At 49.6% G+C, this 25,181-nt stretch overlaps 1 protein-coding gene across 4 annotated transcripts; it reads left to right on the top strand.

Annotated features, from left to right (window-relative positions):
• The first annotated feature begins 103 nt into the window (after positions 1-103).
• NUMBL (NUMB like endocytic adaptor protein) lies at positions 104-24,251 on the top strand. 4 transcript variants are annotated; one of them, XM_061388326.1, is made up of 10 exons: positions 104-208; positions 4,388-4,472; positions 6,312-6,451; positions 8,165-8,239; positions 8,326-8,400; positions 9,329-9,469; positions 14,387-14,576; positions 18,959-19,264; positions 21,307-21,429; positions 22,833-24,251. In XM_061388326.1, exons 3-10 carry the CDS (start codon positions 6,326-6,328, stop codon positions 23,462-23,464), a joined length of 1,668 nt encoding a protein of 555 aa, XP_061244310.1. In that variant the 5' UTR covers positions 104-208; positions 4,388-4,472; positions 6,312-6,325; the 3' UTR covers positions 23,465-24,251. The 4 variants fall into 4 exon arrangements, with proteins under 4 accessions (XP_061244310.1, XP_061244309.1, XP_061244308.1 ...); XM_061388325.1 differs by lacking the exon at positions 104-208 and adding an exon at positions 347-601 and having other exon boundaries at positions 18,962-19,264; XM_061388324.1 differs by lacking the exon at positions 104-208 and adding an exon at positions 347-601.
• Positions 24,252-25,181: the final 930 nt, after the last annotated feature.

The raw sequence follows: 25,181 nt of genomic DNA, 5'->3' as shown, positions 1-25,181 counted from the left end.
AGTGCCTCGTCACCGCTTCTGCCCGCCCCCGCTGGGCCGGGAGATCTGTGGGGTTAGCTCAAAGATTTGGGGATGTGGGGCAGCGAGGCGCCTCCCGAGGCAAATTTTTCGGACGCAGAACTTAAGGGGATCTGAGGTCAGGGGTCACGGAGGGGAAGGGAGCCCACGCCTGGATGGACCGAGAAGAACCAGTGTCCGCGAGATTCACGTGCGTGCTCTGCCCAGGACGGGCCAATGGGCGTGGCGGGGCGGTGGCCACCCCGAAGAGGGCGGGGTCATATTTGCGTATAGGCGGGGCCTGCTGCTTAGGGGGCGGGGCCTCTCTGCATATCCAGCAGGCGGCGGGCCAATGGGCGGGGCTGGGGCGGGGAGCCGAAGCGGGAGGGGCGCTCCTCCGCCCCTGGAACGGAATCCTCCAGGGAGCGGAGCAGGCTAGCGAGCGTGCATCCCGCACCAACCCCCGGCCCCCATCCCCGGCCCGCGTCAGACGGAGCTGCCGCCGCCGCTAGAGCAGCAGCAGCACTCGGGGATCCGGGCCCAGCCGGGGCCGCGGGAGGCGGGGGCGCCCGAGCCCTGGATGTCCCGCAGCGCGGCGGCCAGAGTGAGAAGGGCGGGAGAGGGGGGCTCGGGTGGGGGGCGGCGCCGCTGCTGATGTGGCGGAGGGTGGGAGGCGGCCGCGGCACCCGGATGGAGAGGGTGCCAAGGCTGGAGAGGGTGGTCCTGGGTGGGGGGTGTCCAGGAATACGCTCCGCTCCAAGCCGAATCTTGGGAGACAGAGGTCTGGGGCACAGGCCCTCTCTTGCCCAGGTTCTGAAGATAGGGATCCCAGAAAGAGATCTCCCCCTCCAAAAAATCAAGGACAGGGGGACAGCTTCTAGGTACAACTTCCTAGGCAAGATTTTGGGGATGGGGTCTAAGACACAACCTCCTTAGGAAGCCAAAGCCTCTAGGAGGGGATTCCACACCAGAGACAATCCTTACCCCTCCCTGCCTGAGGGGGTCTCTGAACACAACACCCCTCTAGGCAAGGTCTTGAGAATGGGGTCCCTGAGCACAGCTTCCCCACCAAGGCAAGGCCTGGGGGGATTCCAAGCACAGTCTGTCCCCAGGCCTCAGAGGCATCCCAGGCAGAGCATCGCCCCCACACTTGGGCGCTGTCCCAGGAACATCCCTTTCTCAAAACAAGGTCTCTGTGCCTGGGACCCCATCCCCCTCAAGTCTGAATAAAATAATGGGAATTTCAGGCAAACCCCACAAAAAAAAAACAGGCTTGGTCAAGGGTCCCAGGGCACAGGTCTGTTGGGCCACCCTCTTTGTCCCGGGGGCTGCCCAGCTGTCTGGGAGGGGCTCGACCCGCAGACAATCCACCGCTTCCCTCTTCAGTTCTGGCCCCCCAGGCTCCAGAATTCAGGCTGGGCCAGGGGGCGGCTCCCCAGGGACCTGGTACAGCCCTGTCTGTCTGCAGTGACTGCCGTGCTGGTGACGGCGGCTTTGTGTGTGGTACCTGGGGGGAAGGGGGGGAAGCCAGTGATGGGGAGGTGGCTAAGAGTGTGACCCTGTGTTTCTGTGACTGTGGCTGCCTGTGTGTGTCTGTGTGTGAGCTGCTGCTGGGGACTGTGAGGAATCGTGCGTGTGTGTGTTTCATGCTTGTGGTTGTGTCTGATAGTGCCTGTGATTGTATTTGTGTGTGACCCCAGCACTTGTGTGACTGTGCATGTATGTATGTATGACAGCTGCTTGCTCCATGTGCAGAACCCTGTACTTGTCATTCCGTCTCTGTTTGTGTGCGTAGTTGTGACTCTGGTTGTATCTTTGATTACATCTTTTGTGACCCTCACGTATGTACCTTGGTAACTCTAACTGGGTATGTGACAGTGTATCCCTTGAGGTTGGGCATGTGTATGGCTGACTGAAGATGTGGGTGGAGTTGTGGCTGTAAGTGGAGTTGTGTCTATGACTCTGTGTCCATGTGCGACTGTTCTAATGACTTCTAGTCTTTGTGGTTGTGTCTCTAGCTGATTTTATATGTGTGTCACACATGTGTTTGTGACAAACACATGTGTGACACACAACTCTGCCTGCAATTTTGGGTGTATGACTGCCTTTGTATATGAAGTCACATTGTGCTTATGTGACAGGTTGTGTGCTGGCACTTTGACTTGTATGTTTCTGTTCATAACCACATCTATGCATGTGATCAGGGTTGTATAAATGACTACATTTAGGTCTGTGTGTTGATACTGACTGATTCTGTGCATTTGTAGTTGATTTGGGTTATGTATTTGACTTAAGAGGCTGAAACTGACTATTAATAGTGAGTTACTTAATTGCATGTGACTCAACCTATAGGTGTGTCTATATGTGCTGGCCCCAGGTGATTGCGTGTGTTTGTGGGGGTGTGTGTATGAGACTGTGACTTCTGTGTTCGTGTGTGACCTGCATGTCTGTGACCCTGGGTGACTCTGCATACCTGTGTCTGTGTCACGGTCCGTAAGATTGTGGTCTGCTACACATTGTGTAGCAATGTGGCTGTTTGGGGTGGGTGCGTGTGTGTCCCTGCAGGCATGCTAGGCTGCTTTGTTGAAGTTGCATGATTTGGTGACAGAGTGAATGTCTCCTGACAGCATACGTGTCTCAGTCTGTAACCATGTCTTCTGTGTAAATGTAGCTGTAAGTATCCCATCTGGGTGTGTGAAATGGAAATTGTGTGCTGATGTTTCTGTGTGTGAGATATGGTGTGTCTGTCCACATGGGGCTGTGATTATACATGCTCCTATACTTGCCTGTGTGACTTATGTGTTTGCAGGAAAAGAGACTGTGTGTTTTTCTGGGATGATGTGACATAGTACAGCTGGGAGTTGGATGGTGGATAACTGCAATAGATGTACCATGACTGTGATACATGGCTGGGTAATGTGGACACTCCTGGGGCGGGACTTTGGATACGTGACCATTTCTGAAATGTATATGACTGTGACTCTGAGCCACCAATTGTCTGGCTGTGTCTGAGTGGGGCTCAGGGAGATCTTTCTCTGGATGGCTGTATGCATGTCTTGAGTTTGTGTGCCTGTTTCTCTCTAACGCATGGGCCATGGCCATCAGGGTCCCTGTGTGTGGTTGCATATGGAGGACCATCCATAGAAGTATGGCTGATACTGTGACCACAGGTGTGTCTCTGACTGGGGTGTATGACTGTGTAACAGTCTGTGACCAAAAAGGTGTGTTGGTGTGACTGATACAGTTGGGGTTAGGTGGCCTTGTACAGCCGTGTGCTGGTCAATGACTAGACACACGTGTCTGCGGCTGGGTGTGACCACATGTGTGTTAGTATGGCTACATGCGTCCCTGACCGGATATCGACAGGCAGCAGGGGAGCTGTGTGTGAACACTGAGTGTGCCTCAGTGCTAATAGGTGACCTCCAGCAGGGTGTGATTCTTCATGGGTGGGTCTGTGACATGAGTATCTTGGATGGGTGCCTGAGGAAACAACTCTCGTTGGGTGTGGTTGTTCACAGGCTGCCCTGGTGGGTGTGCCTGGACCCGGCTCATTGTATGTGGCGGAGAAAAGAGAAGTGACCGAATATCAGTTGCTGATATGACCAAACATTTGTGGCGCTGCCTAGGCAGCCTGCCACTCTATGTGTGTGTGTGCTTTGTTGCTCAGTCATGTCTTACTCTTTGCGGCCCATGGACTGTAGCCCCTCTCCCAGTCTCCTCTGTCCATGGGATTTTCCTGGCAAGAATACTGGAGTGGGTTGCCATTTCCTTCTCCAAGAATACTGGAGTGGGTTGCCATTTCCTTTTCCAGGGGATCTTCCTGACCCAGGGATTGAACCCGCGTCTCCTGCATTGCAGGCGGATTCTTTACCTGCGGACAAATGGTCTGTAGCAGAGACTGTGTGTCTGTGAACATGGATATGTGGCCAGATATTTACAGTGGCTGTGACTGTTGATGTGTATCTGTGTGATCCCGTGTGTGTAGCTGTGGTTGTGTCTGTATGTAACTAATTGTGCAGAGCTATAACCAGGTGCTGGGGACAACTGGAGACCAGAGTTGCATGTATACCTGTGACTGTATGTGTGTGTGCAGCCCTGGACATGTGTCTAGAGGGCAAGGCCACTCCCTCTCCGCACCAGCCCCTTGGGTACTGATGGCCTTCTGAGGCCAGGACATCCCCAACAGATGCTCCCAAAACACACCTACTCATTCCTAGGTCCTTGCAACCAGGTGGCTGATCGCCTTAGTAACAGTTGCTATAGTAACCAGGACTCTCATCAGGGATCCTGAGATGAAGGGGGGTTGGCTGATATCCAAAGAAGGGGTGAGGTAGGGGACTGAGCCCCATCCCAAGCCAGCTTCTCAACTTTCCCTCCCTCCCTTGGGCAGGGCGGACTGAGGAGGCCTGAGCAGCATCTGCCCCCTGCCCCCTGTGGGGCCCTGGGGCCCCCTGAAATCTCCAGGACGGAGCCAGGTGAGTGGCCAGCTGGGGACTGGTGAAGGCTGACTGAGGGGGTGGGTCTACCTAGCACGGCCAGAGGAAATGTCCCTGCAGTCACACGGGCTTAATCACACTTATGAGTGGACATCATCAAATGACTTCCATCGCACTCAAGTGACCTCTTTCACAGACTCACCTACCTAGACTGTGTCACACACACACACACACACATTCAGACACACACCAGCATCTGTGCACGCACAGGTACAGGGTCACACAAACATGCAGACACAATCCTCAACAACATCCAGACTCCCTCCCAGGCGAGTGCTACCGACTTGGGGACTCTCAAGAAATGTCCTCTTGTACAATCTCTCCAACAACACATACAGACCCACACTTTACAGACCACAGCCACACCTTCACAAGCAGATCCAGCCTCACAGACAGCACCCATGTGCTCGTGCCTATATAAGAGCTACACATTGATACACACAGTCTCACAAATAAGTCAGCACTGTCATAGACAGTAGCCACATTCTCACACAATCACACCTTCATAAATAACACAAACACAACGTCAAAGACAACAGCCTCATGTCCTCACATACCCTCACAGACCCATGGCTGCATACAGACACACTCCCAGAACAACACTCACAGACCCACACTCTCTGCAACAACACCACATGATCTGACCCAGACACACTGTCACAAACAACAGCCATGGAAACACAGCCTCACCACCAACAGCTTCACTCCTAGACAGACATGGTGTTTTGAGTATCTCTCACAGACACTGTCATGGGCAACAGCCATCAAAGGCAACAGCCACATCCTCACACAGACATACAGCATCAAAGACAACAGTCATAGACATGGCCTTTCAAAGAAAACAGTTTCATGCTCAAACACAGACCCATCCTCACAGGCAGCATTCCCTGACACACACTCACCGCCACTCTCTTTAGCCATGAGCTTCAGGGACCTACACTCAGACAACAACCACAGTCTTGGCCACAGACATCCCCTCACAGACAGCATTCACACACACACTCTAAGACTCACAGACACAACCATTCTCAGACCTGCATCCTTCCACACAACCTTCACCTGTACACACACTCACAGACAGTAGTTGTCCCAGCGGTTGTATCTGCATCAGAGACCAGCCCGTCCCCAACACTCTCTGGCATGGGCTCTGAATCTCAATCCCTGGACCTTCTGTGTCCCCCACCCCCCCATTTGGACCCATGCAACTCTCAACTCCTGGGCCCGCTGACCACCTCTGACCTTTACCCCTAAACCCCCTGACCTCATGGCCCCTGACTGCTATGCCCTCTACCTCCCAGGTCCCCACTGCCTTAACTTCCCATGACTTTGGATCATCATGCCTCTTGACCGTCACGTCTCCAAACTCCAGACCCCTAAAAGCTGTAACTCAGGACACCCCATCCCAGAACTCCACGCCCCTTAGCCCTATGCCTTTTTTTGGCCTCACCACAGGGCATCTGGGATCTTAGTTCCCCGACCAGGTGGAACCAGTGCCTCCTGTACCCTCTATGTTGGAAGCACCCAGTCTTAACCACTCACCACTGGACAGCCAGGAAAGTCCCTAGCCCCATGTCTTTTGAATGCACGCTGCCAATTCTCTCACTCCCCTGCCTTCCAGGTGCCCCCTTGTCAGTGTCCCCTAGCTGCTGCTGGTCCATGTTCCCCGAATATCAGATCCTCTGACCCAGTGACCCCTAACCCTGTAACCCCACTGCCCTGTTATCTGACCCTGTGCTCCGTGGGCATTGTTTTCCCCCACCTTGAGCCCCATGCCTCTGACCCTCGCCCTTGACCTGCACCCCTGTTTTGTGTCAGCAGACGGGGCGGGCACCATGAACAAGCTAAGGCAGAGCCTGCGGCGGAGGAAGCCAGCCTATGTGCCTGAAGCATCGCGCCCACACCAGTGGCAAGCGGATGAGGATGCGGTGCGCAAGGGCACGTGCAGCTTCCCGGTCAGGGTGAGTGGGCGGGGCTCGGCCGGGCGTGGCTCCAGCTGTAGTCCTGCGGTTTGATGTGCTCATGCGTTCCAGTGCCCCGTGAGGTAAAGGAGACCTTGGCCTGTGTGGGAGAGACTTGATATCCGCAAAGAACTGTGGATCCTACAACATTAGCGCCCCCCCTCCCCCAGCCTGGGGTCCCTCACAGTTGGGATTAAAACCCAAGACACATTCTCTCGTGCCAGGAAAATATTACCTGGAGTGTGTGTTGGGGTACTCGTCCCGCCTGGAGTCACGCTGTTCTGTGGGAGCTCACAGTCTCCAGGGGGGCACTAGAAGGTCGCAAAGATTCTGTAGCATTTGCAAAGCCCTCTACTGTTAAGTGGGCTTCCCTGGTAGCTCAGTTGGTAAAGAATCCGCCTTCAATGCAGGAGCCCCCAATTCGATTCCTGAGTTGGGAAGATCCACTGGAGAAGGGATAGTCTACCCACTCCAGTATTCCTGGGCTTCCCTTGTGGCTCAGCTGGTAAAGAATCCGCCTGCAATGCGGGAGACCTGGGTGCTACCCCTGGGTTGGGAAGATCCCCTGGAGAAGGGAAAGGCTACCCACTCCAGTATTGTGGCTTGGAGAATTAAATGGACGGTATAGTCTATGGGGGTAGCAAAGAGTCCTATACTACTGAGCGACTTTCACTTTCACTACTGTTAAGTGCTTTCTGGTTTAGACCACCACGACTGTTTACAGCACACACTAAAATTTATAAGGGAGATGGCAAGATTCAGGTTCAAATCTCCACTCAGTCTCTTCCTGGCTAGGAGACAACAGATGATGGTCACAGAAGGGGGGGTTCCCCACACACACACACACACACTCTCCCCTCCTCCCTACCCTGCCTTATTTTCCCTTCCCCTAGAAGTGGATCTTGTGTGAGGGGCTGTTGAGAGGTGCAGGAAATGCTAGAGAGAATGAGGACTGGAAGATGGCCAATAAAGGGTGTTTTACTAAACTACAGCTGTGAGCAACTGAACTTGATGCCACTGGGGAACTCTGGGAAATCGGACCATCCCACCTGCGGGGTGAGGGAGCTGGAGCATGTGTACCCCAGCTCCCATCAGTCACTGCATGAGGCGAGTCCTCAGGCGCAGACAGTGTCACTCAGATGGACACCGAGATATGTTAAGAAATCCCAGGGATACAAGAAGAGAGCTGCAGACATAGGACTTGTGGACATAGCAGGGGAAGGAGAAGGAGGGCTGAATTTGGGAGAGTCATATTGACGTATGTATACTACCATGAACAAAATAGATAGCTATTGGGAATCTACTGTATAACCCAGGGAGACCAGCTTGGTGCTCTGTGATGACCTAGAGGGGCGGAATGGGGGGTAGGGGATGGGTGGGAGACTCAAGAGGGAGGGGATATACGTACACCTGATTTATGTTGTTGTACAGCAGAAACTAACACAACACTGTAAAGCAATTATATTCCACATACACCAAAAAAACCCAGGGACAGAGGCAGGGTGAGAATCACTAGTCCGAACTGTGCTTCAGTTTTCTCACTTGTATATCTGGGAGGAGAATGGAGTCCCCCACCTTGCAGGTCTGAGATGCAGAGTAACGAGTTAATACACACGATGTGCTTAGGACACTGCCTGATACAGCAGCCCGGTGAACACCAGGAATCACTGATGACTGTGCTTGTTTCATGTCCTCCTTCCCTTCCCCACCAAGTACTTGGGCCACGTGGAGGTGGAGGAGTCCCGGGGGATGCACGTGTGTGAAGATGCTGTGAAGAAGTTGAAGGCGGTGAGTGAAGGGCTGGAGCAGGGACGGAGCAAGGTCAGAGCAGAAGAGGCAGCCCTGACCACACCCTCTGTCTGCCTCCATTTCAGATGGGTCGGAAGTCCGTGAAGTCTGTCCTGTGGGTGTCAGCCGATGGGCTCCGGGTTGTGGATGACAAGACCAAGGTAGGAGACCTGTGGGCCTTGGAGTGGGCTGGGCCCCCCTCTCCTCAGCCTGCTTGAACAGGGCCTTCTCACCCACCTCTGGGATCTCCCTCCCTCAGGGACCTTCAAGATTCAGCTCTGTGCTCCTATAATATATTGGCACATCTCACAGTCATAATTCAGGATGAGTCCTGTGGCTATTTGTGAACCGGCATGGCGTGTGGGTGAGAGCACAGACTAGAGCAGTTGCCTCAGCTGGTCTTCCAGCCCACCCACTTTCCAGCTGGGTGACCCCAGGTATGAAGGGGGCAGGGTGAGATTTAACCCTTGTCATACCTCACTTGCCTCATCTGCAAAAATGAGGATAAAAGTGGAGCCTACCATTCAATGAGAATGTATGTGCAAATAGTTTAAAACCATGCCTGGTATAGCAGAAGTGTTCCGATCAATAAATGTTAGCTGTTATGCGCTTATTGTCCATCTACCCGGCCAGATGGAAGCACCGTGGACCAGGACCTGGGTCTCTGTCTGCTCACCATTGAATTCCCTCCCCCTAGCCCAGAGTCTGCCCGGGAAGCCAGCCAGCACGTGTTGACAATTAGGTTAATGACTGAAAAGGATTCACCCCCTCCAGGAAGCTTTGCCGGACTCCCATCCAGCTTCGGTCAGGCACCTCATCTTGCTCCCAAAAGCCCCTTCACCTCCCAGATCCAGCCCTGAGCCCTCCGCCCATCAAGAACAGCGTGGCTGGGACTCTGGCCTGTCTCCATTGGGTGATGAGTCTGACTCCCGCCCTAAACTCGGGAGCCCCATGTGAGCAGGGCCCACAGCTGTTTCAACAAATGCAGGCCCCCAAGCCATTTGGGACAGGACACAGTGCAGACACGAAGGGAATACTGAATGAATACATGAGAGACAGTTCACATTCCTTTCCTGGCCTCCCTCCCAGGATCTGCTGGTGGACCAGACCATCGAAAAGGTCTCCTTCTGTGCTCCTGACCGCAACCTGGACAAGGCTTTCTCCTACATCTGCCGTGATGGGACCACCCGTCGCTGGATCTGCCACTGTTTCCTGGCACTCAAGGATTCGGTGAGTACCACTGAAGCCCAAAGCCACCTGACTCTGTGTCTCCCATGCCCTGGTATTCTGAACCTCAGCCCGCTGGGCGGTATTGGGCAAGTCACTCAGCTTACCTCTCCTCTCTGTCCTCATCTGGAAAAGGGGGTGTGTTCAGAGTCCCTGAGTGTGTGCGTGCTATGTCACTCCAGTCGTGTCTGATTCTGTGCAACCCTATGGACTGTAAGCCTGCCAGGCTCCTCTGTCCATGGGATTCTCCAGGCAAAATACTGGAGTGGGTTGCTGTGCCCTCCTCCAAAGGATCTTCCCGACTCAGGGATCAAACCCGCAGCTCTTGTGTCTCCTGCATTGGCAGGCAGGTTCTTTACCAATAGCACCACCTGGGAAATCCATTCACAGCCCCTAACAGAGGATTATTGTGAGACTTGACGAGTTTGATACAAAGTATTTGGAACGATGCCTGGCGTATAGGAAGCACTCAGAAAAACATTATTTATCATCCTCCTCCTCTTTGTCAATAATTCTTCATGTTTCTCTAGCTTTTCTCATTTGAGGAACATATACATACAGTAACATGTACAGATGACCCAGGCACAGCTCCATGAATTTTTCCTTATTTTGAAATTTTACTTATTTATGTATTTTTGTCTGCATCATGGGGCATACGGGATCCTAGATTCCCAACCAGGGACGGAATCCGTGCCCACTGCACTGGGAGCTTGGAGTCTTAACCACTGGACCACCAGGGAAGTCCCAAAGTAATTAAGGTGTATGATTCAGTGACATATATATATATTCACAATGCTGTTACACAATTCCATCACCTCTATCTAGTTCCAGACATTTTATCACTCCTCGAAGACACCTCATACCCATTAAGAAGTCACTGCCTGCTTACTGTCTCTATGGAGTTGTCTGTTGTAGACAATGTGTACAAACAGGGTCATACAGTATATGATATTTTATGACTGGCTCTTTCACTTAGCACAATGTTTTTAAGATTCATGCTTGTTGTAACATGACTCAGTATTTCATTCCTTTTAATGAACCAATAATATTCCATTGTATGGACACACCACATTTTACTTTATTTATCCATTGATGAACATTTGGTTTGTTTCTACCTTTTGGCTATTAGGACTAGCGCTTCTATGGACGTTGGTATGCAAGTATTTGTTTGAATGCCTGTTTTTAATTCTTCTGGGTTTGTACTTAGGAGTGGAATTGCTGGGGCATATAGTAAATTTAATTTTTTTTTTAATTGGGGTATAGTTGCTTTACAATGTTGTATTATATCCCCTCCCTCTTGGACCCGCCTTTCAACCTCTCATCCCATCTAGGTCATCACCAAGCACTGAGCTGGGCTCCCTATGCTATACAGCGGGTTCCCACTAGCTATCTATTTTACACATAGCAGTCCACATTTTTTGAGTAATTGCCAAATTGTTTTCCTTGGTGGCAGCACCATTTTCATTCCCACTCACGCTGTACGAGGGTTCCAATTTCTCCATATCCTTGTCAACACTTTTTGTATTATAGCCATCCTATAGATGTGAGTGGTATCTCACTGTTGTATTTCCCTGATGACTAATGATGTTGGGCATCATTTCATGTGCTTATTGGCCAACTGTACATCTTTTTCAGAGAAATACCTATTCAAATCCTTTACCCATTTTTAATTGGGTTGTTTGACTTTTTACTGTTGTGAGAACTCTTTCTATATTCTGGATACTAGATACTTATCAGTTGTGTGATTTGCAGAGCTTTCCCCTCATTCTCTGGGGTACCTTTTCCCTTTCTTGGTAGTGTCTTTTGATGTAAAAATGTACACATTTTGATGAAGTTCAATCTCTCAATTTTTTTCTTTTGTTATTTCTGTTTTGGGTGTCATATATCATATCTAAGAATTCACTGACAAATCCAAGGTCACAGAGATTTACCAAATGTCTTATTCTAAGAGTTTTATAGTCTTGTTCAGTCACTCGGTCATGTTCAACTCTGCAACCCATGGACTGCAGCACGCCAGACTTCCCTGTCCTTCACCATCTCCTGGAGCTGGCTCAAACTCATGTCCATTAAGTCGGTGATGCCATCCAGCCATCCAGCCATGTATAGCCTTAGCTCTTATATTTAGGTCTTTGATCCATTTTGAGTTCGTTTTTATACATGATGTGAGGTAGGAGTCAACCTTCATTTATTTTTCATGTGAATCTCCAGTTGTTCCAGTATCTGAGCTCTCAGTTTTGTTGGTCTGTATGTCTGTCCTTACGCTAGCATCCCATTATTTTGCATTGACTGCTTTAGCTTTGGGTAAGTTTTTAAACTGGAAAGTGTGAGTTATTCTATTTTATTCTTTTTCCAAATTGTTTTGGCTGTCCTGAGTCCCTTGCAATTCCATAAGAATTTCAGGATCAGCTTTTCCATCTGTGGAAGAGCCCATTGAGATTTTAAAAGGGATTGCATTCAATCTGCAGAATGCTTTGGAAAATATTGCCCTTTTAACAATATTAGTCTTCCAATCCACAAACACAGGATGTATTTCCATTTATTTAAGTCCTCTTAAATTTCTTTCAACAATGTTGTGTAGTTTTCAATGTTTACATCTTTTATTTCCTTGGTTAAATTTATTCTTAGCCATTTTATTATTCTAATGGTACTGTAAATGGAATTGTCTTAATTTCATTTTTGAATTGTTTACTGCCTGTGTGTATATCACTGATTTTTTCATGTGTTGATTTTGTATCCTACAACTGTGCTGAATTTATTTATTTGCACTAATTGTGGCTCCTTTATGATATTCTAAGTATATGATCATGCTTTCTGCAGCCAGAAGTAATTTTACTTCTCTCTTTCCAACTTGGGATGCCTTTTATTTCTTTTTCTTGTCTAGTTACTCTAGATAGAACTTCCAATACAGCGTTGAATAGAAATGATGAAAATGGCATCCTCATCTTGTTCCTGATCTAGGGGAAAGCTTTGTCTTTTACCACTGAGGATAATGTTAAGTGTGAGTTTTTCATAAATGTCGTATATAAGGTTGAGGAAATTCCCTTCTATTCCAACTTTGTTGAATGTTTTTATCATGAAAGGGTGCTGGATTTTGTCATATGCTTTTCCTGTGAGAATCAAGAGAGTCATGTGGGGTTTTTTTTTCTTTCATTCTATTAATGTGGTTGATTGATTTTCATACGTTAAACCAACCTTGCATTCCTGGAATAAATCTCACTTGATCATGGTGCATAACCTTTTTAATATGCTGTTGGATTCAGATTGCTGGCATTGGGTTGAGGATGTTTGTCCTCAAATTTAAGAGGTGACTGAGCATCTTGTTTCTGGGAGAAGGAAGTGGCAACCCACACCAGTATTCTTGCCTGGAGAATCCCAGGGACAGAGGAGCCTGGTGGGCTGCCATCTATGGGGTCGTGCAGAGTCGGACATGACTGAAGCGACTTAGCATGCATGCATGCACTGGAGAAGGAAATGGCAACCCACTCCAGTGTTCTTGCCTGGAGAATCCCAGGGACAGAGGAGCCTGGTGGGCTGCCATCTATGGGGTCTCGCAGAGTCGGACATGACTGAAGAGACTTAGCAGCAGCAGCAGCAGCAGCAGAGCATCTTATTTAGGGAACAGAAGTCAGACATACCTCATGAGAATCCCAACTCTGCCATTCACTTGTTATAATGGGCAGGTTGACCGAACCTTAGTTTCTTCATCTGTACAATAGGTTCACAAGTTTGTCCACCTCCTGGCACTCTTGTGAGGATTCTGTAAAAGGGTGCAAACCAGGGCTCAACCCAGGGCTACACAAAATTTTTGCTGACACATATGTGGGTTTCCCTGTGCCTGGCTTTGTGCCACATGCCCTGCATAGATTCATTCACCTTTCTTGCAACGACCCGATGAAGTGGGTGCTATTACAGCCCTCATTTTACAGATGTGGAGCCTCGAATACTGGAAGGGATTTTCTTGAGGTCACACAGCTGAGAAATGGGAAGCCAGGATCAATCTCAGGCTCTCTGGCCTTTGTTGTTGTTCAGTTGCTCAGTCATGTCCAATTCTGTGTGACCCCCTGAACTGCAGCACACCAGGCTTCCCTGTCCTTCACTGTCTCCTGGAGTTTGCTCAAACTCATGTCCATTTGAGTCAGTGATGCTGTCTCTGGCTTTGGAGCCTCTCAAGTAGGCAAACTTGAAAGATTTGTAAAGTCAGCAGTCACTTGTACACCCTTCTACCCAGATCCGGCGATTAACATTTGCCTGGACTTATATCACTTACCTACACATCTTATTTTTTGATGCATTTCAAAGTTGCAGACATCAGAATACTTCCCCCAAACACTTCAGCTTGCATACCAGTAAGCAGAATTCATATTTGTTTCCAGCTTTCTCTTTTGGCCTCAAGTTGCAGCCCATGGGATCTTAGTTCCCCAGCCAGGGTTTGAACCTATGCCCGCTGCAGTGAAAGCATGGAGTCCTAACCACTGGACCCTCCAGCTCTTCTTCTTTTGAAGTGAAATTCATGCTGCCAACAAACCTTAAGTATACATTTGTCGAGTTTTGACAACTGTGTACACTGTGTAACGAAACTGTGTGACATCAAGGTCTAGAGCATTGCCACCAACCCAGACTGGTCCCCTCGTGCTCAGTCAGTCCCCATCCCCACTCTGTAAGAAACAACCACTGTTCTGATGTTTTTCCATCAAAGACTAGTTTTGCCCATTCTGTAAGTTCACATAGAGTAATACAATTCAACAGAGCCCTACAGTTATTACGCTCTTGTCTGCGGCTTTTGTCCCTCGTCGTGCAGTTGTGCACGGAGGCCCAAGAGAGGTGAAGGGACTCGGGGTCACCCAGCTGCTGGAACCCGGGGCTGCCGGCGTCCGGTCTGCAGCACAGAGTCGCTAAGGCCAACTCCACCTCTTCCCACAGGGCGAGAGGCTGAGCCACGCGGTGGGCTGTGCTTTTGCGGCCTGCCTGGAGCGGAAACAGCGGCGGGAGAAGGAATGCGGGGTCACAGCTGCCTTCGACGCCAGCCGCACCAGCTTCGCCCGCGAGGGCTCCTTCCGCCTGTCTGGGGGCGGGCGGCCGGCGGAGCGAGAGGCCCAGGACAAAAAGAAAGGTGGGTGCTGCCCGGCGGGCGGGGCGGGGCGGGGCATCGGATGGGCCGGGGGTGTGGCTAAGGGATCCGGTTTGAGTGAGGAGAGCAGAGGTACCGGGGCTCTGCAGTTTACAAAGCAGAAAAGAAAACACACACAAAACAAAACCCAAAACAAGCCACCCCCAAAAAGAAAAAAAAAAGCAAGGCACCGACCACGACGTCTGGTTGCAGTTTCTACAGCGTACTTGGGTTTAAGGAGTCCTTTGGGCAATATTCTACCGGCCACAAACCCTGGCAAAGCTCACCGAGCGCTTTATTATCTGCTAACCCAAGGAGGTTCCCAGACTTTTCAAACTGTGTATCCACCCTGTTAATGGGTTGTCGAAGTCAAATTGCTGGGTTGTGGTTGGCATTTTAAGAAATAAAATAGAAAACGACAGGAAAATATCAGCATAAGGGAATGTAGTAAGGGTAAATGTAGTTATGTACTTTTATGTCAGTGGGTCTATGTGAGTGGTGGGGGAGGGGGACGGGTTACCAGGTAACATATTTCTTACTGTGGATTGCTGTCATGAAAGTTGGAAAAATACCTGGCAAGCTCTAACATTCTAGGTCAAGGCAAACAGTTTGTAAGTTCTCAAACTGTGTTTTTTAAATATTTGAGTGTATTATGTGTTGGTTCAAAACATAATTTTTCTATTTATTTTTTACTGCGGCTTTTAGTTTTTAAATTTTTGGAAAACTGCTTAGAATTTACAAAGAATTTACCATTGGAATTCAGGATAAAAAAGACTGAAGAGATTTGACAGATATTATTAATAAAAAATGCAATGTTCGATCATGTATTAGATCCTGGATATTATATAAATATATGTATTCAATGTTCAATTCAATATATATATTTTGATTATATATGTTGAAATATGTATTAATATCCATAAAGAATATGAGTAGAAATTGGAATATGGACTGTAGATTACCTAATGTATCATATCCATGTTTAATTCCCCAAGTGAGAAATTATACTGTCATAAAATTCTTTACAAATTATCTGTTTTACATATAGTAATGTGTATCTGTTAGTCTCAAACTCCTAATTTATCCCCCCCCCCCACCTCCCCTTTGGTAACCGTAGGCTTGTTTTCTATGTCTGTGAGTCTATTTCAATGTCTGCTTGTTTGGTTTTTTCCTAATTTTATTTATTTATTTATTTTTGGCCATGCTGTCTTCTTTGTTGCGTGGGCTTTTCTCTAGTTGCAGCAAGCGGGGGCTTCTCTTGAGGCAGAGTCCAGGCTCGAGAGCTTGAGGGCTTCCGAGACTGCGGCAAGTGGGCTCAGTAGTTTCCGCTCCTGGACTCTAGAGCACAGGCTCAACAGTTGTGGCACGTGGACTTAGCTGCTCTGTGGCATGTGGGATCTTCCGTCAGGGATGCAAACTGTGTCTCCTGCATTGGCAGGCAGATTCACTGAGCCACAGAGGAAGTCCTGTTTCTGTTTTGTGAATAAGTTCATTTGTATCATTTTTTTTAGATCCCCCATGTAAGTGACATCTTTGATATTTGTCTTTCTCTGTCTGACTTGCCTCACTTAATATGATCATCTCTAAGGCCATTCATATTGCTGTAAATGGCATTATTTCATTCATTTTTATGGCTGAGTAATATTCCATTGTGTATATATATATACACACACCATATATTCTTTATCCATTCATCTGTCAATGGACATTTACATTGTTTCCATGTCTTGGCTGTTGCAACTTAAATGTTACAGAAAGACAATTATGGAAGCAGAGACGGCTGGAATATGTAACAAGTTAACACTGGGGAACATTGGTTTAGAGAACCTGTGTGCTCTGTGTTCCATTTTTACATCTTTTCTGTGAGCTTAAAACATTTCTAGCTAAAAGGTTAAGAAAACAAGTTTTTATCACTTGCTATAATGTTCAGGTTTACAATGTCTATTTTTCTTGGTAAATTATGGGACCACTTACAAACCTCTTGACAAATTTAAAGATTTCTGCACGGCTTACAAAATATTTTATGTTTACATCATCTATCAGAATTTATAAAGAACTTTATCAGTGGCAAAACAGATTACAAGGTATGGTTAACAGAGGGCCTGAATATATGATATTTTATTGTTTGCAAAAGAACACACTGAGTGGGTAAGTTTACTACTTATATAGGATATTAGAATTTACCAAGAATGTCATGTGCTTTAGAGTTTGCAATGGATTTTGCTGTTTCCATCCAAAGGATATTATAACTTCCAGGTAGAAAGCATTTTAGAGTTTGCACCGCAAAAATGAGAGTTTACAAAGTGTGGTATATGATTTGCTGAACACATCATGGTGTTTTGCCCGATGATGCACTGATTCACAGTCTGGAGGCACCGAACGTCTACAAAAGAGCTCTCTTCAGTTTAGGAGATAGGGAACAGTGCCCTTTCCACAAAGTTGTTTACCAAGCTTTTGTGGGATTCCAGAGCAGTTGAACATTCACTGTCTCAACTGAGGCTCTCAGGAGGCCTGGGAGGCAGCAGGGAGATGTTTATTCCAGGTTCAGTTGGGGAACCTGCAGCCCAGAGATAGGAGGAGACTTTCTGAGGCCCCAGGTGGTGGGACAGAAGTGGTTTTAACCATCTCAGCCTGGTTCCACTGCCCCCAGCTTGACCTGGAGAAGGAAATGGCAACCCACTCCAGTATTCTTGCCTGGAGAATCCCAGGGACAGAGAAGCCTGGTAGGCTGCCGTCTATGGGGTTGCACAGAGTCGGACACGACTGACCTGGGGGAGAGCCTCATCGCCCCCTCGTGGATGATGGGAGAAGCGCTGGACAGCCTCCTTGTCTTCCTTGTGCTAAATCACTTCAGCTGTGTTCTACTCTTTGCGACCCCATGGACTGTGGCCCTGATGCTGGGGCTCCAGCACTGGAAGACGACAAGCTGATCTGCATGCAGAGGGCACTGATGTCAGGGCAGACATGCATAGGCTGTCGCTGTCACTGGCACCAGGCGGCTCCATCTCAGGCACTGGGAAGTCAGAGAACAGGCCCAGGCTCTGCCCTTGACCCCAGTTCTGTGGCCCTCACAAGGTGTGTGGGTCAGCGGATTCATTCTGCGGTAACTAAATGGCCATGGCCACAGAAATAACTGTGCATGTGTGTGTGTGTCACACCTGAGTGGTACAAGAGCCAAGCAGTATGTGACTTGGGCCTCTATGCACAACTGCACGATGAGGGATAAAACCCACAGACAAGGGCATAATACTGTATGGCTCTTTTGAACTGTATACTCTATGTGAACTTACAGATTGGGCAACAGTAGTCTGTGATGAAAAAATACCAGGACAGTGGTGGTTTCTTAGGGAGTAGGGACTGACTGAGCATGAGGGGATGGTCTGGGTTGGTGTCAATGTTCTAGATCTTGATGTTACACAGTTTCGCTACACAGTGTATACAGTTGTCAGAACTCACAAATGTAATTGAGTGACTGAGCACACACACACAACACTCAGGCTGTGGCTCAGGTGAGGTCACATGGAGGATGGCTGTGTGTTTGTGTGTAGGCAGGAGTGAGGAGAACCCTGCCATTTGGTGCTGAGTGGGGAGACCAGGTACCCACAGAGGACAAAGAGCAGCCCCAGAGGGGAGCGATCCCAAGCTGAGGGGTTGAAACAATCTGGAAAACTCCTCAGAGCAAGTGTGCCAAGCTGGGTCTAGCACAATGGGTAGCACCTGAAGGAATGGAGGAGGCACTTGAGGCGGGAAGAGTGGTGGGAGGCAGACAAGGAACAGAGCAGATGGAATGACAGAGGGTGACAGCATGACATGGAGAGAGCAGGCCAGAGGAAGAGGCAGGTTAGCACAGTCGTTTGGAGCTCAGATTGTGGAATAAGCCTGCCCCTTCCTTCACAGTGTGGCTTAGGCAAGTCACTTGCCATTGCTGGGCCTCAGTTACCACATCTGTAAAATGGGGATAAAGATAGTTTCAACTTCATTGGGTGGTGGTGAGGATTGAATGAGTTCATCCTTTCAAGGCACTTGGAACAATGCCTGATACATTGGTCATGCACCAAAGAAGTGTTTGTTAAATTGATTAGAAAGGGAGACAGGAGATCTCAGAGGGAGAAATAGCAGAAGCAGCAGAGGAAGATGGATGGAGGACAGAAAGCTTGAGACACCCAGAGGGTCAGGTTGGGTGATGACTCCCCATGGGCCTCCTGGGGAAAGTGGTCTTGGCTTGAGAGGGGATGAGGGACATTTCAGGGCTCTGACCAGCTTGTCTTAAGGCCAGGGCACATGGGGTAAGGAAGGCAGCATTGGAAAACAATCAAGGGGACTGAGGAGAGGCCCCCATGCCAAGGTGGGGTATCTAACCATCTCTCTCTCCCCCATGTCTCTAGCAGAAGCAGCAGCTGCCCCAACTGCGGCTCCTGGCCCTGCCCAGCCTGGGCACGTGTCCCCAACACCGGCCACCACATCCCCTGGTGAGAAGGGTGAGGCAGGCACCCCAGTGCCTGCAGGCACCACTGCGGCTGCCATCCCCCGGCGCCATGCCCCCCTGGAGCAGCTGGTTCGTCAGGGTTCCTTCCGTGGGTTCCCAGCACTCAGCCAGAAGAACTCACCTTTCAAACGGCAGCTGAGCCTACGGCTGAATGAGCTGCCATCCACACTGCAGCGCCGCACTGACTTCCAGGTGAAGGGCACAGGTGAGCCCAGGACTCAGCAAGAAGGAACATTGGGATCAATGCCCCTGACTGTTCTGAGCAAGAGATAGGGAAGAGGTGGTACACATCACGATTGATTAGCACAGTCTGCCACAGCAAAGGAAAGGTGGAACGCATCATGATCAATTAGCAATGTGTGCCATCAGTCTGGGCGGGTGTAAGCTGTGATCCATTAGCAATGTCTGCTCCAGGTAAGGGATAGCACAAAGGTGGCTCAAGTCATGATCAGTTAGTACTGTCTGCTGTAGTTAGGGACAGGAGAGAGGTGGCATACATAATGATTGACGAGCAAAAGTTCGTGGGCAGGGGAGAGGAGAGCAGCTGAGCCTGGATGCCATGCTGTTGCTCAGGAGACTGAAGCACCGTAGGCTAATGCTCCCTTCCCAGCTTTTGACCAGTAGAGCCATGAGATACAGGTGAAGGATACAGGTTCAGAGGAATGTCTGTTTAGGGCAGGGAGAGCTGAGTGATGGCAGACATTACGGTCTCCTTACAGTGTCTGGCATGAACAAGAAAAGAGAGTAAGGTGGCACACCACATGATTAATTACCAAAGTTTGTTTTGGGCAAGCAAGAAGAGAGAGCAGGATTATTACATTTTGTTCAAGAAATGAATCCCAGAATTTGGCTTATGGAAGCAGGAGATGAAGGGCACGAGTAGCCTGGGGATCATGGAATCAGGGAGCACAGTGACAGATTCGTCATGTTGCTTGTGAATAAAGGACTGTGGGAGGCAGGACCCATTGTTATTGATTAGACATGCCTTCCTGGGAGAGTGACAAGGCCGAAGGTAGTATGTCATCATTGATTAGCAATGTCTGCCATGCTGGTGATAGGAGAGAGGCGGTACAAATGTCCTTTTACGTTGGAGGAAAGATGGAATTTCGAGTCCTTTCTTCCAGCATTTGGCCAGTAGAGCCACAAGGTCTTGCCAGGTGAGGGGTAAAGTGAGCAAAGACGGGAGAAAAGCATCGTGTTTGACTACTAATGTCTGCCATGGACCAGGAAAAGGAGAGACACGGCATATGTCATGATTTAAAAACAACGTCTGCCGTGAGGAAGAGAGGAGAGGTGGCATGGAACTATGTTTTGCCCGAGGGAGACAGGCTGGAGGGCTGCCTTTCCTCCCAGCTGTCAGTGAAGTCATGCGGTCTGGCTTGCTCTCCTGTTTCCATATGCCAGATCTGTGACACCTCCCCCTTACGGCCCCGGGGATTGGTGTGGGAGGTGTTGATCTGTATCCAGGAGGCTGGGCTAGTCCAAAAGGTGACTGCAGAGCAGGTGCCAACGCTTGTTGGGAATGACGCACGCTCACTCCATATCCTGCAGCTCACTCCCGTGTCCTGCACACACCCTCGCATTTGCTGTCCTCATTAAGCAGCCTGCCAGTAAGCACACCCCCAGGGCTCTCACATCTGCTCTCTGAGGGGGCAGACACCCCAGACTTTATGTGGAAGCCTCGAGTGCCTGTAGCCAATTGCACACTTGCTTGGATGTGACTTGCTACCCAGAAATTTCATAGACTCACACAGATGGCCCACTCTGCTGTGGGTATCATGCTCGGAAGTCACATACTTAGAGAGAGGAGCAACTGAAAGTCACATACACACACAGAAGTTGCAGAACCAGGTGTGACCATTACACACACTTAGAAAACACATAATCAATACAAACTATTGTATATAAAATAGATAACCAAGGCCCTGCTGTATAGCACAGGGAACTATTAATATATTCAATATCCAGTAATACACAATAATGGAAAAGAATATGAAAAAGAATACACACACACATATATACACGGAGGTATGTATAACTGAATCACTCTGCTGTCACATACTGCTTGGCTCTTGTACCACTCAGGTGTCACACACACACACACACACACAGTTATTTTTGTGGCCATGGCCACTTCGTTACTGCAGAGCGAATCCGCTGACACACACACCTTGTGAGGGCCAGCCACAGGGCTGAGGTCAAGAGCAGAGCCTGTTTGCTGACCTCCACCCTTTCCTGACTTCCCAGTGCCTGAGATGGAGCCGCCTGGTGCCAGTGACAGCGACAGCATCAGTGCCCTCTGCACGCAGATCAGCTCGTCGTTTGCCAGTGCTGGAGCCCCAGCATCAGGGCCCCCGCCGGCCTCAACAGGTAGACTCTGCCCTTCTCCTGATGCAGATTCCCTGCAGTGATGCTCCTGCCGCCCCCCCACCCCTGCTCCTTTCAGGACCACTGCAGAGACTCTGGGAATCTTGGAATCCCACAAGCTTGGAACCCTGGGTCATCTAAGAGCTATGAGATTACCATAGAAACCATAGATTACCATAGATTATATTACCATAGAATCCATAGATTACCATGGATCATTCAAGATCATCCTAAAATCATGGAATCAATCACTGTAGAACCATGGAATCATCTTAGAGCCATGGAATCATCTTAGGGCCATGGATCATTTAAGAGCTATGAATCATCGTAGAATCGTGGAATCTACCACTTGAGAACCATGCACCATCTTAGAACCACAAGGTCATCTCAGGGACATGGATTCATCCTGCTGCTGCTAAGTCGCTTCAGTCGTATCCGACTCTGTGCGACCCCATAGACAGCAGCCCACCAGGCTCCCTTCGTCCCTGAGATTCTCCAGGCAAGAACACTGGAGTGGGTTGCCATTTCCTCCTCCAATGCACGAAAGTGAAAGTGAAGTTGCTCAGTCGTGTCCGACTCTTAGTGACCCCATGGACTGCAGCCTACCAGGCTCCTCCATCCATGGGATTTTCCAGGCAAGAGTACTGGAATGGGTTGCCATTGCCTTCTCCAGGATTCATCCTAGAACCATGAAATAACTTAAGAATTATGGGATTAGAACTTTAGAACCATGGGATCAATGTTTAAACCTTCCTGTCTTAGAACTGTAAAATCTAGACACCTACAGTCTTTGAATCACAAGATATCAGAGCCTAATAGATTTGGAGCCACAAAACCTTGGAATCTCACAGCCTCGAAAGCAGGCTCTCTGAGAAAATAATGCCAGGCAATTCCCCTCAAGCCACATGCTTATCCCAGAACTGGTGAAGCACCTTGGAATTCCAAACAATGTAAATTTAGAACTCTAGAATCTTCGAAAATGCAAATTTAAAACTACTGAAACTTACCCACCATGTTAGAATAGTACATTCTGAGAAAGAGCCATGCAATCTTAGAATCTTAGCCTTCTAAAACAATACTGTCAAAATATTAGAGCCAAGGGTAATATTGAAAAGTATTTAATAACAGGTTTGTTACTGACCAACCAGAAGGGAGGCCAGCCTGTGTGATTGTCACCCTTGCCTGTATTTTCCATCTCAGGACCTTAGAATTTCAGAACTGAATTTTCTGAGAGCTGTATGACCTTATGTGGTTCAGGAGGGGTCAAGTCATTTGTCCAAAGTCCGTGCAGTTAATGAGGAGCCAGGCTAGAAGCAAGGCGAGCAGCCTGGTGCAGAGTCTGGTCCCCAGCCTGGGGTTCTCTCTGCTGCAGCCCACACCCCTAACTGCCCCTCTTCTCTCTCCAGGGACTTCTGCCTGGGGTGAGCCCTCCGTGACCCCCTCAGCTGCCTTCCAGCCTGGGCACAAGCGGACTCCTTCGGAGGCCGAGAGGTGGCTGGAGGAAGTGTCCCAGGTGGCAAAGGCACAGCAGCAGCAGCAGCAGCAGCAGCAGCAGGCGGCCCCTGTGCCCACTGTGCCCCCCGGCCTGCAGCCCTTCCCTGCCCCCGTGGGGCCCTTTGACGCCACACCGGCCCAGGTGGCTGTGTTCCTGCCGGCCCCGCACATGCAGCCCCCTTTTGTGCCCGCCTACCCGGGCTTGGGCTACCCACCCATGCCCCGTGTGCCCGTGGTGGGCATCACCCCCTCACAGATGGTGGCCAACGCCTTCTGCTCAGCCGCACAGCTCCAGCCCCAACCCGCCACCCTGCTCGGGAAAGCTGGGGCCTTCCCACCCCCTGCTGCCCCCAGCGCCCCTGGGGGCCAGGCCCGTCCACGCCCCAATGGGGCGCCCTGGCCCCCAGAGCCAGCACCAGCCCCGGCCCCTGAGTTGGACCCCTTCGAGGCCCAGTGGGCAGCATTAGAAGGCAAACCTGCTGTGGAGAAGCCTTCCAACCCCTTCTCGGGCGACCTGCAGAAGACCTTCGAGATTGAACTGTAGCCCGAGCCGCCCCGCCCACCTCATCATCTCCGGGTGCCCCACACCTAGGAGTGGAGGCCCAACCTCTCCCCTAGTCCTGCACCCTCCCATGGCCCCTCTAACCCCTTCTCTCGATCACCTCCCACAACCACTACGGAACTGACATTGTGACGCCCAGGTTGCAGCGGGATGGAATTCAGGGACGGACCCAGCCTGGCTAATGGACCCATTTCTCTGCCAGACATAGGGTGGCACAACCTCCTCTCCCCTCACTCCAGACACGGGGATGGCCACAGTCCCACTGAGCGCCTTGGTTCGAGCTACATTTCCCAGTTTCTGTTGTTGACCTTCTTTACCTTCCAGTGTTGGGTGGGATGGAGGTGGGATACCCACCTAGGGACCCTCCTGGGCCCCACCTGAGTGCCCACCCCCAAGTCTGATCATCCCACCCCCATACACAGCACAAGCAAAGGGCTTCCTTCTGCCCACCTGCTGCGTTCACTGCCAATGCTGTGCTCACCCCTCCCACCCCTCCCCTCCCCTCGGGGGCCTACCTCTTCTTTGGACCAAGGTCTCAAGAGGATAGGGGGCCAAGTTGGGAGGCCAGGAGGTGGGGTCGGGGGAAGGGGAAAGGGAAGAAGAAGAAGCTCAGTTACCTCACGTTGGTGCCCGCTGGGGAGGGGTTCCAGGAAGAAGGAAGGGGTGCCTGGCGGGTACTTTTCTATCTTTTATTTCCAGATTTTTTTGTATCTAAACTTGCAGATTTGTATTATACAAGGACAACCAATAAAGGAAGAATATAATGGTGCCCCTCTAGAAAGCAGGGTGTGTGTCCAGGGGAGACGGTGTGGAGACCAAGCCTTTCCTCCCAGTCATCTAAAACCAAAGGGAGTAAAAAGGGTCTCCCTGCGTATTAACCTCTGAGTCATAGCATGGTAGCAGGTAACGCTGACTTAGGGCTCAAGAAGTGGATATTAGTGGGCACCCCAAATTAATCACCCCATTTCTGATTCTTACAGATGTTGAACCAAGGAATTATGTAAATATGTGTGTGTGTGTGTGTGTGTGTGTGTGTATATAATCTACTGCTAATAAGTTTAGTATTAATATTTTAAATAGGTTTGGAATGGCGTGGCTCTGAGCTGGCTTCATGTTCCACCAATTGCATTTTCCGTAACGTAGGTCAAAGTGTCATCTGACATGGCAGCACATTTTTAAGTTTCTCTATTGTTTCCTGGGTTCCTTGATAACAATCTACAAAGTCATGTATTTAAAAATATATACTATATAGATGACATGTTTAATCCTTTATAGTTCTTTAAAATAAGGAGGCTGGTCTCAAGAAACCCAACCCCATATTTGATAAATCAGGAAATTGAGTCACTTACCCAAAGTCACACATCTGACTAGTCAGGGAGCTGGGATTCAAGTCCAGCTTCTGGTTGACCTCAAGGCCAGTCATTGAACCACCAGCTGTGAGGGGAGAAGCCTAGGATCTGCCTTCAAGGGTTTATATTACAGCCCATCAACCAGCTGGATCCTGGACTAGGGGACCTGTGACAGATGGTCTGCCTGGGCACCAAAGAGGGCTCCTAGGGAGCAAGCAAAGGACTCTGCTTGGAAGGAGCTGTGCTTCAATCCAAGCCTCTGCAGATGCCGTTTCTTCTGCCTACAATACCCTTTCCGGACCTGCACCTTCTACAGGAAGAATGCTACTCATTACTTTAAAAAACTTTTT

This window comes from Bos javanicus, chromosome 18 (genome assembly GCF_032452875.1).
Source record: "Bos javanicus breed banteng chromosome 18, ARS-OSU_banteng_1.0, whole genome shotgun sequence".
Taxonomy (NCBI): domain Eukaryota; kingdom Metazoa; phylum Chordata; class Mammalia; order Artiodactyla; family Bovidae; genus Bos; species Bos javanicus.
This window is presented reverse-complemented; position numbering and strand designations above follow the sequence as displayed.

What these genes read in the sequence shown, in the direction of transcription:
- NUMBL (XM_061388324.1), top strand. Translation starts at nt 578, where the DNA reads ATGTCCCGCAGCGCGGCGGCCAGA. An exon ending in AATCTCCAGGACGGAGCCAG is followed by an intron (nt 4,473 to 6,311) that starts GTGAGTGGCCAG and finishes TTGTGTCAGCAG; the next exon opens with ACGGGGCGGGCACCATGAAC. An exon ending in TCCTGGCACTCAAGGATTCG is followed by an intron (nt 9,470 to 14,386) that starts GTGAGTACCACT and finishes CTCTTCCCACAG; the next exon opens with GGCGAGAGGCTGAGCCACGC.